At 40.4% G+C, this 15,939-nt stretch overlaps 1 protein-coding gene across 2 annotated transcripts in view; it reads right to left on the minus strand.

Moving 5' to 3' along the window:
- Nucleotides 1-12,340, minus strand: part of SPAG1 (sperm associated antigen 1) — a 69,669-nt gene extending 57,329 nt beyond the window's left edge. Inside the window, exons 1-3 of one of the 2 annotated variants that reach the window (XM_046022197.1) lie at nt 11,991-12,340; nt 8,488-8,629; nt 6,158-6,317 (exon numbers count right to left, since the gene is read on the minus strand). In XM_046022197.1, coding sequence (XP_045878153.1) covers nt 6,158-6,317; nt 8,488-8,627 — 300 coding nt within the window. In that variant the 5' untranslated portion in view covers nt 8,628-8,629; nt 11,991-12,340. Of the gene's footprint in view, nt 1-6,157; nt 6,318-8,487; nt 8,630-11,990 lie in introns of those variants that run through there. The other variant, XM_046022207.1, reaches the window with a different exon arrangement.
- Between the last annotated feature and the right edge of the window lie 3,599 nt (nt 12,341-15,939).

The raw sequence follows: 15,939 nt of genomic DNA on the forward strand, positions 1-15,939 counted from the left end.
AACCACAAAAGAACTCAGAAAATACAGGTAAATATGCATCTGGTGGAGAGGAAGCTTTCTCAAGTATAAATGGTATAAATGCAAGAAAACATAAGGGATAAAGTATTTTTTAAATGAATAAACATGAAAAACACCACACACAAGATTTAAAAGACTAATGACAAAGTAAAATTTAGAGTATATGCAACAGAACTATTACTCATAAATAAGGAACACATGGACAAAAAAATCAATGAAGGGACATATCCTCCTGGTCCTGACGGAGTAACAGGGACTGGATCTGCCATCCCGCTTAAACTCTAGAAAACTGGATAAATATACGAAACTGTGGTTTTCAGACATCAGACAACAGGTAGCACGGGAAAATGATCCTTGAGAGAAAGGAAACAAAGGAGGGATTGGGGCCTGCATTGGCCCCAATTTACTGCCCATAATTTCCAGGCTATAGCACAGGAAATGGAAACCCAAACAGCCCTGTGGTCTCATTGAATTTAGAAGAACACAGCTCAGGCTTCAGGGAGGCAAAGATTACAAAGATCCGGGATGCAAAATATCCAAGAGGAGGGAGCCAGAGAGAGAACTCTAAGGAGGACCTGAACAGCCCTGTATCTGTTACGGAAATGTAATTCAGAGTCAAAACCTTTCTTACAATGAAAAGGTGAGGCCCAGATGGCACCAGTGGCGAATTCCGGAAAATATTTAAGGAAGAAATAATACCAACCACACACAAGCTTTCCTAGAAAATTTAAGAAGAGAGAACACTTCCCAATTCATATTGTGCTGCCAGCATTACTCCATTACTCAACCAGACATTACAAGACAACTACGGGCTAATCTCTCATGCTTGTAGACACAAAAAATCCTTCACAAAATTTTAGCAAATTACGTCCAGCAATACATAAAAAAGATACAGCATGACTAAATAGAGTTTATCCTCGAAGGCAAGACTGGTGTAACATTTGAAAATAGAGTACATAATTTACCTTATTAAAAGACTACAAAGGAAATCTTACGTTCCTCTCAATAAATGCAGGAAAAGCACTTCATAAAATTCTATATCCATTCATGTAAAAATTCTCATCAAACAAGGAATAGAAGGGACCCTCCTCCACTTTATAAACGGTCATGTCATAAAAATCTAAAGCCAACAGTATACTTAATAGCGAATGGCTAGGGGCACCTGGGTGGCTCAGTGGGTTAAGCCTCTGCCTTTGGCTCAGGTCATGGTCTCAGGGTCCTGGGATCAAGCCCCACATCGCATCAGACTCGCTGCTCAGCAGGGAGCCTGCTTCCCCCCACCCCCTGTATGCCTCTCTGCCTACTTGTGATCTTTGTCAAATAAACAAATGGGAAAAAAAAAATAGTGAATGGCTGGATGATGTCCCCCTAATATTAGGAACAAGACAAGAATATCTGTTCTTATACTTCTCTTCAACATTGTACTAGAGGTCCAAGTCTGTGCAATAAGACAAGTAAAAGAAATAAAAGGCAGCCATCCTGGAAAAGGGGAAGTAAACCTTTCATTACTTGCAGATAGCATGATCCTGCATATAAGAAAACCCAACGAGGGTGCCTGGGTGGCTCAGTGGTTAAGCCTCTGCCTTCGGCTCAGGTCATGATCTCAGGGTCCTGGGATCAAGCCACATTGGGCTCTCTGCTCAATGGGGACCCTGCTTCCCCCTCTCTCTCTGCGGGCCTCTCTGCCTACTTGTGATCTCTCTCTGTCAAATAAATAAATAAAATCTTAAAAAAAATTAGTTAAAAAAAAGAAAACCAAATGAATCTACAAAAAAGCTACTAGAACTAATTTGTAAATTTAAGAAGATCACAGGATACAAGGTCAATATTAAAGATCAATTAGATAACTATAAACTTGCAATATACAAAAAAATTTAAATTAAACTTCCACTGATATGAGGTATCTAGATTAGTCAAACTTATGAAACAGAAAGTAGAACGGTGGTTGCTTGGAGCTGAGGGGAGGGAGAAATGGAGAACTATTGTTTAATGAGTATAGAGTTTCAGCTCTGTAAGATAAAAAAAAGTTCTGGAGATTGGTTGCACAATGATATGAATATAACACTAATGAATTGCACACTTTATATTATATTCAGAGATTTTTAGTTATATTGACATTATTATATTCAGAGATTTTTGTCAATATAACACTAATGAACTCTACACTTAAAAATGGCTAAGATGAATGCAAGCTGGTGCATTTCCACTCTGGAAAACAGCATGGAGGTTCCTCAAAAAGTTGAAAATAGAGCTACCTTACAACTCAGCAATTGCACTACTGGGTATTTACCCTAAAGATACAAATGTAGTGATCCGAAGCGGCATGGGCACCTGAATGTTTATAGCAGCAATGTCCACAATAGCCAAACTATGGAAAGAACCTAGATGTCCATCAACAGATGAATGGATAAAGAAGATGTGGTGTATATATACAATGGAATACTATGCAGCCATGAAAAGAAATGAAATCTCGCCATTTGCGACGACATGGATGGAACTAGAGGGTATTATGTGTAGCGAAATAAGTCAATCAGAGAAAGACAACTATCATATAATCTCCCTGATATAAGGAAGTGGAGATGCAACGTAGGGGATTTGGGGGGTAGGAAAAGAATAAATGAAACAAGATGGGATCGAGAGGGAGACAAACCATAAGAGACTCTTAATGTCACAAAAAACTGAGGGGGGCTGGGGAGGGGGGTAGATAGAGGGTGGTAGGGTTATGGACATTGGGGACAATATCCATATATCCCCAATATATGGATATTGGGGAGAGTATGTGCTATGGTGAGTGCTGTTAAGTGTGTAAACCTGGTGATTCACAGACCTGTACCCCTGGGGCTAATAATACATTATATGCTTATAAAAAAATAAAAAGATTTTTAAAAATGGCTAAGATGGTAAATTTTATGTGATACGTATTTTGCCACACCAAAAATAAATATATACATACATACATAAAATTTCATAGTTAGGGTGACTCAGAATGAGCAAAAATAAATGAAATTAAAAAACATTAACTTTTACAATAGGATAAAATATATTAAGTACTTAGGAATAAATTAAACAAAAAATATGCAAGAACTGCACACTGAAAATTACAAGACACTGGCACAAAAAAACTTAAGAAGACTTAAATGAACAGAAAACATACAAAAGTTCATGGATCAGACATTTCACTATTGTTAAGATGTCAGTTATTTTAAAATTGATCCATAAATTCAACACCATCCCAACCCAAAGACAAGCAAGTTATTTTGTAACAACTATCAAGCAAAGGACCTGGAATAGCCAAAACAACTATGAAAAAGGGAAACAAAGTTGGAGGACTTTTTCGATCTGATTTTAAAACTTAACCATAATCAAGAGAATGAGGTACTGGAGGAAAAGAGAGACATTTAGATTAACGGAAGAGAATAGAGAGTCCAGAAATAGACCCACACATACATGGTCAATTGATTTTTGATGATTATACCAATAAGTTCAATGGGGAAAGGATAATCTTTCATTAAGTGGTACCTGAAACCTTGGATATCTATATTATGTGTGTGTGTGTGTGAGTGTGTGTACCCCCAAATTAAAACAGATCCTAGACCTAAATGTAACAGTTAAAACTAGAAATTTCCTAAATCATATGAAGAAACCTAGGGATCTGGGATTAGACAAAAACTTCCCAAATAGGACACACAGCACACACTGTAAAAGAAAAATTGATTTCATCAAAATTTAACACCTTTGCTCTCCAAAGTCACTATAAAAAAAAAAAAATGAAAAGGCAATCCCCAAAATATTTTTTGCAAAAATATTTGTGAAAGATGTATCTAATGAAAGACATGTATGAATGACATGTATTTTACAACTCAATAAGAACAAAATACTCCAAATTTTTTTTAATTGGCAAAGTATTTAAAGACTTCTCACAAAAGAGGATATATAGAAGGGAATAAGCACATGAAAAGACACTCAGCAAAGTTAGTCATTAGAGGGGCGCCTGGGCTCAGTGGGTTAAAGCCTCTGCCTTTGGCTCAGGTCATGATCCCAGGGTACTGAGATCAAGCCCCATATCGGGCTCTTTGCTCAGCGGGGAGCCTGCTTCCTCTTCTCTCTCTGCCTGCCTCTCTGCCTACTTGTGATCTTTGTCTGTCAAATAAATAAATCAAATCCTTAAAAAAAAAAAAAAGAAAAGAAAAAAGGTAGTCAGTAGAGAAAAGGAAATTAAAGCCACTATGAGATACCACTGCATACCCAACAGAACAGCTGAAATTAACAAAACTGGCAGTACTAAGTGTGAACCAAGATGCAGAGCAATGAGAATTTTTATCCATTACTGGCAGGAATGCCATTTTGTTCATCAGATGGTAAGTGGATAAACTGAGATATCCATACAATTCACTACTACTCAGCAATTAAAAGAAACAAACTATGGACATGCAACAACATCGACACATCTCAAAAGCATGATGCTAAGTGAAAGAAAACACAAAAAGACCATATACTGTATGACTGTATTTATAGGAAAGTCTCAAAAACACAAATCCATAATGGTAGAAAGCAGTTCGGGGTTACCAGGGACCAGGATGTGGGGTCAGCACTGACTGCACAAGGACATAAGGAAACTTTTCAGAGTAATAGAAATGTTTTAGAGCACAGACAGGTGTCAAAACTCAGTGAAATGTAGGCCATTAAATTTTTATTTGAATGTAAATTATGCTTCAGTAAAGCAGATTAAAAGAAATCACTAAAGATACAGGCCATTAACAAAAGAAGAAATTCAACTTATGAACAAAAAAATTTAATGTTGTAGGGCACCTGGGTGGCTCAGTGGGTTGAGCCTCTGCCTTTGATTCGGGTCATGATTTTGGGGTCCTGGGATCGAGCCCCAAGTCGGGCTCTCTGTTCAGCGGGGAGCCTGCTTTCCCCTCTCTCTCTGCCTGCTTCTCTGCCCATTTGTGATCTCTCATGTCAAATAAATAAAATCTTAAAAAGAAAAAATTAATGTGGCTAGTAATCAAACAAATACATAAGTTTTTCAATTATTTAATTGATTAAAAAATGATTATAGAGGGCGCGTAGGTAGGTCAGTGGGTTAAAGCCTCTGCTTTTGGCTCAGGTCATGATCCCAGTGTCCTGGGATCAAGCCCCACATAGGGCTCCCGCTTGGCGGGGAGCCTGCTTCCCCTCTGCCCCACCGCCTGCCTCTCTGCCTACTTGTGATCTCTGTCTGTCAAATAAATAAATAAAATCTTTTTTAAAAAATGATTATAGGGTGGGGCGCCTGGGTGGCTCAGTGGGTTAAAGCCTCTGCCTTCGGCTCAGGTCATGATCCCAGAGTCCTGGGATCGAGCCCCACATCGGGCTCTCTGCCCTGCAGGGAGCCTGCTTCCTCCTCTCTCTCTGCCTGTCTCTCTGCCTAGTTGTGATTTCTGTCTGTTAAATAAATAAAATATTTAAAAAAAAATGATTATAGGGTGGCTTAATCAGGTGAGTGTCTTCCTTCAGCTCAGGTCATGATCCCACCGTCCTGAGATGGAGCCCTGCATTGAGCTTCCTGCTCAGCCAGGAAACTGCTTCTCCCTCTCCCTCTACAACCCCCCCCCCCCCGCCCTGACTCATGTTTGAGCACGCATGCACACGCTCTCTCTCTCAAATAAATAAATAAAACCTTTAAAATGATTATAGTATCCAATGAAGAATACCTTAAATGGGCACTCTTATATATTGCTGGTGAAAACAGAACAGAGGCACAACTTTTCTGAGAACATGGAAATGTGTTTCAACAGCTTCTGAATTATTCACATCCTTTGATCAAACAACTTGATTTCCATTAATTTATGCTTAGGAAATCACCAGCATGGTACAAAAGAAATTACAAACCAGTATGTTTGTATAGCACGATTTATAGAAGCTGAGCAAATTATGTTTCTTTGATAGGAAAGTCATTTAAAATATGCACATGGGTGTCCGGACACAAACATACACATTCAAATTATTCTGGGTTTGAGAAGCAACCAATACTACCTAAGTGATTACCACTAAAAGCCCTTCACTGACAAAAAGGAAAGAAGCCTAGGATTTTAGAAAAGTGAAGGAGACACAGATGCAACATGAGAATGTCACAAAAACCAGGGTCACTCTATACCTTTATATCGCCGTCAATTTTTTCCCATTCTTCTGCTGTAAAACTGGCTGCTGTTGCTGCAGGTTTATCTTTCCTCAAAGCTCTACTTGCAGGAGCCAAGCCTTTAAGACGATTTTCACAGAATTCCGTAAGTTCAGGATAATATCCTTCTTCACCAGACCTTCAAAAAAATTCAGAACTTTGGAGTCACCACTTTCTTTAGAGCACATGTAGATTTGCAGGCTGGGCTCTGTGGAACAGAGGGATCCTGCAGAGCTCTCCAGGGCTGCCGCCGCGCCAGGACGGAGACTGGGCTGCGTGGGGGCGTCCCACTTTCCTTCCTCAACCAGCACAAACTTCATTTTTAGCCGTTAATCTATGGAGTGATGCAGTGAAGGAAAAACGGAGCTCCAAAGACACCGGCTTCCATCACACACTTTGGAAAGTTGAGTAAATGACATTTTCTCCCCTTTAACATGTGCTCATTTTGTTACATAAGGTAATTTTTAACTTATAAATGAAAATTCAATATTAGAGACAAGCGGAAAGTGAGACTGGATTTTCTTCCCAAGGACGAGTTTGTAGCTCCTTTTCCCCCCACAAAAGGATAGGAAGAAAATGGCATAGGAGTGGTTCGGAACATTAAGTCTCTAAATTCAACCACTCAAGGAACAGAATTCGTTCTTAGAGAGTTGTAAGGAGAACTCTGTTCTTTGTTTTTGTTTTGTTTCTGTTATAGATCTGTCTACCTTTAAATTTTTAGAAAAATAGAAAAAAATTCACATTTTCAAATAAATTTTTCTTAAAAATAAATTCTGGGGATGCCTGGGTGGCTCAGTTGGTTAAACGTGTACCTTCAACTCAGGTCATGGTCCCACAGTCCTGAGATGGAGTCCCATGGCCGGCTCCCTCCTCAGCAGGGACCTGTATCTCCCTCTCCCTCTGCCCTCCACTTGTGATCTCTCTCACTCTCTAGCTCAAATAAATAAATAACATCTTTTTTTTTAAAGATTTTATATATTTATTTGACAGACAGATCACAGGTAGGCAGAGAGGCAGGTAGAGAGAGACAGGAAGGGAAGCAGGCTCCCTGTTGAGCAGAGAGCCCGATGTGGGGCTCAATCCAAGGACCCTGAGATCATGACCTGAGCTGAAGGCAGAGGCTTTAACCCACTGAGCCACCCAGGTGCCCCAAATAAATAAAATCTTTAAAAAATAAATAAATTCTGAATCAATGCATATAACTGAATTAAGCTCTTCACAGAATTTCTTAGAACCAAGTGTGGGGCTTGCAAACTCTTCCATCACATAAACTGCTCGTTTTCTTTACTAGTTGGCCACACAGAAAAGAAAATGTTTTCCTACTGCTGAGAAAAAGAAAAGGAAAAATACGTGTCACACTCTCCGTTTCAGAAATGAGGTTATAACATCGACTGTGTCTGGGCACCAGCAGGGATGCTGAGGGGGGACGGGAGGCTGAAGGTGATGAGAGAGAAAAAGGAGAGGACACAGTGATGAGGAAGGGGGTCAGAAGGAAGGAAACAGGGAACCACCATCAAACGGAAGGAGCACTACTGATGCCGGGGAGGAGGGATTCATGCTCCACAAGGGCTTTCACAGTAACAGGCAACTCTCCAAATGAAAACCCCTCAAGACATCCCAAACATGGGGTACCCGCTGGGGTGCCCTGGAGCAGTGCTGCCTGAAGTGGGCTCCCTTGACCACCTGCATGTCAGTCAGCCAGGCACTCATTAAAAACACCTGTTCCTGGGCCCCACCCCAGGTTTCCAGAAGCAGGGTCCCTGGGCATGGGACCCTCAAAACTGCATTTTTTACAACCACATAAAGTTTGACAATCACCACTGTGGGGCCCTTACCCCATGAAGGTCTGGTTCTCTGCTTTCTGGTCCCACCCCGCCTCCCCACCATCCTCTCCTTGAAACCAGCTCACAGAAGTCACCACACTTGTTGGCAGGTGGTACAGGGTGGAGGGAGTACCAAAGATCTTTATCAACTGGTAGCATGGTGAGCTAATCTTATTTCCTAATGGCTACTCTCGTGGCTACTTTATCTTTTCCTAGGAAATGTGGAGGAAGCAAGAAAAAATGTCCTCTTGCATACCGATGAGCCTTACGTTGAAAGCTGGAAGTACACCTAGCCAGAACCCTCTAAACTAACCACGGGATCAAAACAACTATTTTGGAACCTAACATGGGGAAAACAAAACAAAACAAAAACCTCAACAATCTCAATGTGTGAAAATGTTCTGTAACATTTCTAAGAGTACCAGTTTTCAGAAGGCAACAATGTAATTGGCATATTGAAACATAAAAGGATTTTTGAATGCTTACCTGAGCACACAAAGAATTTTTTCCAAGTGTTTAACATCTGAACATTTTTCAATATACTTAAAATCCAAATGTTCCACAGGAATTTTAAATGTTTTTGTTGTTCCAAAGCCCCATAATGATGGATAATCGTTGGCAGTCATGGCTGAAATATAGTATAGGAAAATAGTTATGAAGCAAATATGTATAGTAATACTTAAATAATAGTAAGCATCTAGACATTTCTATAATATTTATTTTTCTTTTCTATGGAAAAGGAGATGTGTTTTCTCTAAGGAGGAAGGCCACCCATTTTTAACTTTCTCTCCTTGATAACAACAGTTATCAGTCATGAAACTAAATTACTAAGTACCATACATAGATTACCTCAATCTCCACTTAAGCAAAGTTGGAACACAAAGCACATTGTGGTACTACAGAATAGGAAAACACTTTTCCTCTACTCATTTAGGTTCAGTGTCTGAGACTCCCCAGTTAAACTGATAAAAACACATTATCAGGAGAAAATGTTTATTTCATACACTTAATGCATGGAGGTGCAGGGCTTCATAGAAAAGTGAAAACCCAAAGAAACTGCTAGGTCTGGGAGCCTATATACCATTTTAACAAAGGGTGATAAGTTTTGGATAAGTGATTAGACAAAGGAAAAGGGGGGTTGGCTTTTAGGAGAAGGTAAATATATGGGAGATACTAATGAAAGATAATGGTTTCCTTATTAAGACTTGTTTTTACAGCCTTTTCCCAGTTCTATGTACTATGATGAGGATTGTTCTCCTCCTGATATGAGAGGAGGGGAAGAGGGGACACCTTTCCAAAGGGAAATTTATGCCCTGCCATTAAGCAGAAAGGGAGAGGGTGAGAATTCTTCCTGTTGCTTATTTTCAGTTTGAAATAATCCTTATGCCTAAATGGCTTATTTGGGGATGGCATATTCTGACCCCGTTAGGTGCTCAAACTGACTTTTAAGGTAACTTTCAATGTTGATTTCAATGACTTCTACTTCAGCTGTTTGTTCACACCCCAGCCTTGCTCTGTGATTCAGCACAAACATAATGTCCTTTAACTGTCCTTTTCACCCTCTTTGTCATTCCCTGCAACCCACTCCCAGAAAGCACTGAGCCCATACCTTTCTCATAGCATATATTTTAATTATGCATTTTTGTCTTCCCTTCTAGATTGTGAGACCTTACTTTATTCATTGTCATATATTCAGGACTAACAAAGTAGTGCCTTATACCCTTAAACACTTGCTGAACTGAATTGGAAATAAAAGGGGCTCAGATTGTTTCACTTTAATGATACAGCTGCTAACGATGATGGTAATAACACCACCAACAAATAATTACACAGTTCTTAATGTGTGCTGGGCATCACCCTAAGAATTTTACATGTATTACCTCATTTAATCTTTCAACTACTATATCAGGTAGGTTTTATTTTAAGTAGAGAGCAGTAATAACAGTTCACAGTTATGGAGTTAAATTACTGTGTGCCATGGATTATTATCTCACATAACCTTCAAACCACTCTCATGAAGGAAATTAATAATTACTCCCATTTTACAAAAACGGAAGTGTCTGTGTTTTAAGTAACTTGCTCAACGTCATATAATTATTAAGTAGTGACTGAGGATTTGAATCTCAGTAGGCAACTGCAGAGCCCACACACTTAGCCATCATACCCAGACTTTTCAAATTGTCGGTGGCAACCCCTGAAATCAATTTAGTGAGCTGCAATTAGCATTGTTTTTTTTTTTTAAAGATTTTATTTATTTATTTATTTGACAGAGAGATCATAAGTAGGCAGAGAGGCAGGCAGAGAGAGAGGAGGAAGCAGGCTCCCTGTTGAGCAGAGAGCCTGATGCGGGGCTCGATCCCAGGACCTGAGATTGTGACCTGAGCCGAAGGCAGAGGCTTAACCCACTGAGCCACCCAGGTGCCCCTTAGCATTGTTTTTTAATGAGATACACTCTAGAACAGCAACACAAAAATCTGACTACTTCACATATCATTAAAGTGAATATTGTTTTGTAAAAACTTTTATGTTGTGTCTGTACAAACAAATGACAAATGTGTGAATATAAATACACATGTTGCAAAATATATTTCTCATTGTAAGTCACTGTCAAAGTGTTTTAAAAACCACTGCAGTAAAACATATTGGGTTATAAATTTTAAAACAAGAAGGAGCAATGGGCCTAATTGACCAAAAGTATTTCCTTCAGCATGCCTGCTCTCTGGAATTCTGGTCATACATGAGACCTCTGCAAAAAAAAAAAAAAAAAGAGAGAGAGAGAGGGAAGGATTGGTCAGCTTCTCCTCCATATTCCTGCTAGCTTTAACTGGGCGTAGAACACAGAAGATAGCAGCTTTCGGATGAGATCCAGCGGAGAAATGAGATTGTGGTTTTCAGGCTATACTGGCAGGGCCCAGGATGATAAATGATACATTCATTACAAGGATAGCCTTAAGAGTAGAAACTATGGAAAGCAACATGAAGAACTTTTAAATTACTGATGCTGCCCAGAACAGAATGGGTTGCACTAGAATTTTTCTAAAGAGCTGGCGGATCCTTGATGGGAGAACTTAAATATCCAATTGTATTAAAATAGATGATCTCGAATTAGTCTTGCAACCGCTGAAATTACACCATTTGAATAAAATACAGTGAAAAACATTTTAAATGACAGAGCCATCTCTTATCTAATCAAATGATTTCATTCTGCACACCGTTTTAACATTTCCCTGAAAATCCTTTTCGAAAACTTCCATGTTTGTTTTGCTTTTCCTGGTAAGATGCACATTTCAAGACTACTAAATGTTAACTTTCAAGTTCCAAAAAACAAGTCATGCAACACTTCATTTGCTCTCGTTAGAACCTCCTACATCCGGTTGGAATTTATTTGATTAGGGAAAGCTTTGATTCTAGTTGGATTTAATCTCTTCTCGGTCATCCTGATCCACATCCATTTCCCATTCCCTAATCTGCTGACAGAAACACCTCCATCGGAAAATGAGATGGTTAATTAACACGAAAACCTGTTTTCCTCCCCTCAGGAACGTTCCTTCCAGCAACCACAGGGTCGAGCGCCCCCTGCAGGCCAAAATCGAAAGGAAATGGTTCCCTTTGCCCTAGCAACGGTTTCTGTGTACAGCACCGCCGGGAGCGGCTGGGGGGTGGGGAGCGGCCGCGAACCCAGAGTTCTACAGCCAACCCAACGGTCGGGGGGCACCTTGGGACCCTCTGAAATTGCTCCCCACTCCCCGGCTTTGGTCTCCAGGACTGGTCGCCGCCGGCCGACCCCGGCAACCCCCATGTTGCGACCCTGTTCCAACATCCGCCACCCTCCGCCACAGTAAACTAAAGGTCCCGTTTCTTCATCCCATAACCCGCTCCCTCAGTCGATTCCGACTGTGCATTTGCTTCCCCGGGCCCGTTTTTCACCACCGCTCCCGAAGGGAACTGCGACGGAAGATGTAACTTACTCCTAGCCGGCAGGTACTCACCTGGTTCCCAGACGCCCCGCGGAGGATGCGGCCGGGGACAATTTACCACCGAAGCCGCCTGTGCGGAGATGGGGGCGTGCCGCCCCGCCTGAGCCCCCAGCCGTCTGAGGCTGATCGCCGGGGGCGGGACCAGAGCCTCTGCGGATGATTGGCTGGCCCTCGACCGGCTACCTCGCTAATGGGCCTCACAGCCCAGCCTCTCGCACAGAAGGCCACTAGGCCAGAAAGAAGTCCAAGTGGGAGAGCTCCCCTTCTCCTTTCCGATCCGAGTTAAAACGCCATAACTGTTCTGGATTGTTTACACCAACCGCAAGATAAATTGATAACTACTCCTACTTAATTATAGAAATATAATTAAACGTGCAGAGTATCTACAACGTAAGCCAGACTTAGCTCCATCCCTGCACTTAAAAGAGTAAATCAAAGCCTAGATTCCCTCTTCCTTTGTATGCATTCAACATCTGAGGGCTGGTTATGACACCGTACTGGGCACTGGGATACAAAGGCAAAAAAAGACCTAATATAATTCAGATGAATAAAGCAGTAGAGATAGTTTGTGGGGGAAATGTATTTTACTTGTACAATTTCAGATTAAATGTCTGGTACATAATACGAACTCAGTAATGTATTTCCTTTACCTTTGCACTTAAATTAGATCTACAGTCCTTTAGCAGGGACTGATAGTAGTAGAAACACAGTGGTAAAAATTCTGCTGAAAATATAAGTGACTATATTTTTATTATTTCCATTGCCAATGCTAGAAAATGCTAAATTTGAACATTTACAGGCACAGATTTGAACTTTAATTCTTAGTTTGCTTTATTGTTTGTCAGCATCATATGCCCCAGTACATGTAAAGTCACTTCACACTACATTTCAGCCAGCAAACTTCACTCAAAACTATGTCCTGGGTTTAAAACACTGACCACTGTAACTTGACATCGTTTTACTTCCAGCATAGGAAGAAATCCTTTAAATATTTGGGGAACTGGTTGTAATTCCACACACACTCTAATTTTCTTTTCATTCACATTTACAATTAGGTATATATACATTTATGTTTAATTAAAAAGTAGGGCAAAAAGCAACTTGAAGGGAACAGACTATGTAGGCAAATTAAAATTATCACTATCATCTTCATAGAGGTAAGACACTGCATCCCAGAAACAAGGATAGGTATATATTTTTTCTTTTAATGTATACATTCCAATGCACATTCAAATATACAAAGAAATATAAGCTTGTAGAGATTAAAATTACAACAGAAATGAAAATCCTAATATATGGATTATAAAGTAAAATTAAAGGAATCTTTCAAAGAGCAAAGGAAAAAAAGGAAAGATGAGAAAGGTCAATGAAGTCCAATAGATTTTTTTTTTTTAAGATCTGGAGAAAGAGAATATTGAAGGTAGGAAATTATTAAACAATTCAAGAAGGGTCACTTGGATGGCTCAACTGGTTGAACGTCTTACTCTTGGTTTCAGAGTGGGGTGTGATCTCATGGGTCCTGGGATCCTGCCCTGAATAGGGCTTTTTGCTCAGCCAGGAGTCAGCTTGAAATTTTTCTTTCTGCCCCTCCCCTCATTTGCACACTCATGTACTCCCCTCATTTGCACACTCATGTACTCGCTCTCTTGCAAATAAATAAATCTTAAACAAAAAATAATTCAAGAAAATTTCCAGATTCAAATTCAATTGACTTTCCAGATTCAAAGGACCCACCAAGTGCCCAGAACAGCGGAAAATAGCCCCATGCTAAGGCATATATTGTAAAATTTCACTACACTGGCAAGGAAAATCCTACATTTCCAGAGGAAAAAATGAAAAAGAATTAGGAATAAGAATGGTTTTGGACTTCTCAACAATAATCCTGGGGCAGGGGATACGGGCACCTGGGTGGCTCAATGGGTTAAGCCTCTGCCTTCAGCTCAGGTCATGATACCAGGGTCCTGGGATCAAGCCCCACATTGGCCTCCCTGCTCATCTCCCTCTGTTCCTTTCCCCTCCAAATGTCCCCCCTCCCCCTCATGCACTTGAGCATGCTCTTTCAAGTAAGTAAAATCTTGAAAGAAAAAAAAAAAAATAGTGGAAGCCAGAAGACTATAAAACAATCCTTCAAAATTCTGACGCTGGTTAAGAACAACACAAAAGGTCATTTCAGGCAGAGATAAAAGGGAAAGGCCCAGGTAAGAAAGAATTAAGAACTGGGGCACCTGGGTGGCTCAGTGGGTTAAAGCCTCTGCCTTCGGCTCAGGTCATGACCCTGGGATGGAGCCCCGCATCGGGATCTCTGCTCCGCGGGGAGCCTGCTTCCTCCTCTCTCTCTGCCTGCCTCTCTGCCTAGTTGTGATTTCTCTCTGTCAAATAAATAAAATATTTAAAAAAAGAAAGAAAGAATTAAGGACTGTTATGGGCTTAAAGAACTGCAAACTTCTTAGAACCAAAAGATTGAGAGGTGGGTTGAAGTGGTGACAAAGCTAGGAAAGGAGTCATATTATCAAGAACCAAATATGCTGTTCCAGTACTTTTGGCTTTATCAAAATTGGGAGCCACTGAGTATTTTCAGCAGGACAGTGCCATGAGATCTGTGTTTCAGAAAGAGCAATCTGAAGAGTATGGAGGTAGCAAGCCTAGTAGCTGGGACACTAATCTTCAAACTAATCATGTGTGGAAAATAATAATACAACAATGGTGATAATAATTAACATTGATTAGGCTAAGAGTTTTTACGGATTCATTTTATTTTGCAACTAACCTGTGAAGTAGGTGCTATTATTTCCTACATACCTTACAAATGAGGAAAAGTGTACCCTGGTGAAGTCACACACTGTTAACAAAGGACACTGTGGATATTTGAACCCAAAGCCTTTCACTGAAGTCTGTACTGTTTACTGAGCTCTTAAAATATTAGTCAATCCATCAGTTAAGTCCCATTAGCTCAGCTTCAGAATGTTATCTTACAACCAGCCACTTCTTAGTCCCTCTACTGCTATCACTCTGGCCTGCCATAATTGTTATCTTGAACTACTGCAGGTGGTCCTTAACTGGCTTCCCCATCCATCCATCCCTACATTATCCATTCTCACAGAACAGCTCAAGTAATCTTGTCTTAAATCATGTTACTCTCCTGTTTACTCTCATCATGAGACCATAAATAAGCAGGCCTCTGCATACCTCAAAGTTTGAGTCACGTGGGCTTCATTCTAAAGTGGGAACAAGGCAAGCTTATTTTCCACAGACATTACACTGGCTATTTCCTCAATTTCAGGAATGCGCCTTCCCCTCGTCTTACCGTCAGGCTCCTTCTCATCCTTCAGCCCTCTGCTCAAATAACCACTCCCTCCTAATTTTCTACACAGAACTTATTCTAGGAGGCGTGAAGATGTCCATATATTTGTATATGTGAGGAGGCAACTTGTTTTTACATCTTCTTAGTTTACACCTTCTCAACTTATAATTTAGTCTTAAGAATGGCCTTTTAAAAAAATTTTTTTTGGAAGATTTCTAAGTAATATCTACACCCAACATGGGGCTTGAATTCACAAACTACGAGGATCAAGCGTTACACGCTCTACTGACTGAGCCAGACACTCCTGAAACTGTTGGTTTTTTTTTGGTTTTTTTTTTGTTTGTTTTTTTTGAGAGAGAGACAAACACGGGTGGGGTGCTGTGAGGTGTGTGGAGGAAGGAGCGAGAGAACCCTCACCTCACAACCCTGGGTTCATGACCTGAGCCAAAATCAAGAGTCCAACGCTTAACTATGTCAACAAGGAGCCCCAAGACCAGCCATTTCGAATTTCAGCTACTATTTTTACATTTTTCATAACTTTAATCTTGGAAGATAACTTCAGAGCCTCAAAGCACCATACTGACCATCACAAATTCCTCCACTTTAACCACGAAGCTTACGTTAAAAGAAATGAACTGGCTAGTCACTGAGTAGCAGGGT

This window comes from Meles meles, chromosome 1 (genome assembly GCF_922984935.1).
Source record: "Meles meles chromosome 1, mMelMel3.1 paternal haplotype, whole genome shotgun sequence".
NCBI classification, from domain to species: domain Eukaryota; kingdom Metazoa; phylum Chordata; class Mammalia; order Carnivora; family Mustelidae; genus Meles; species Meles meles.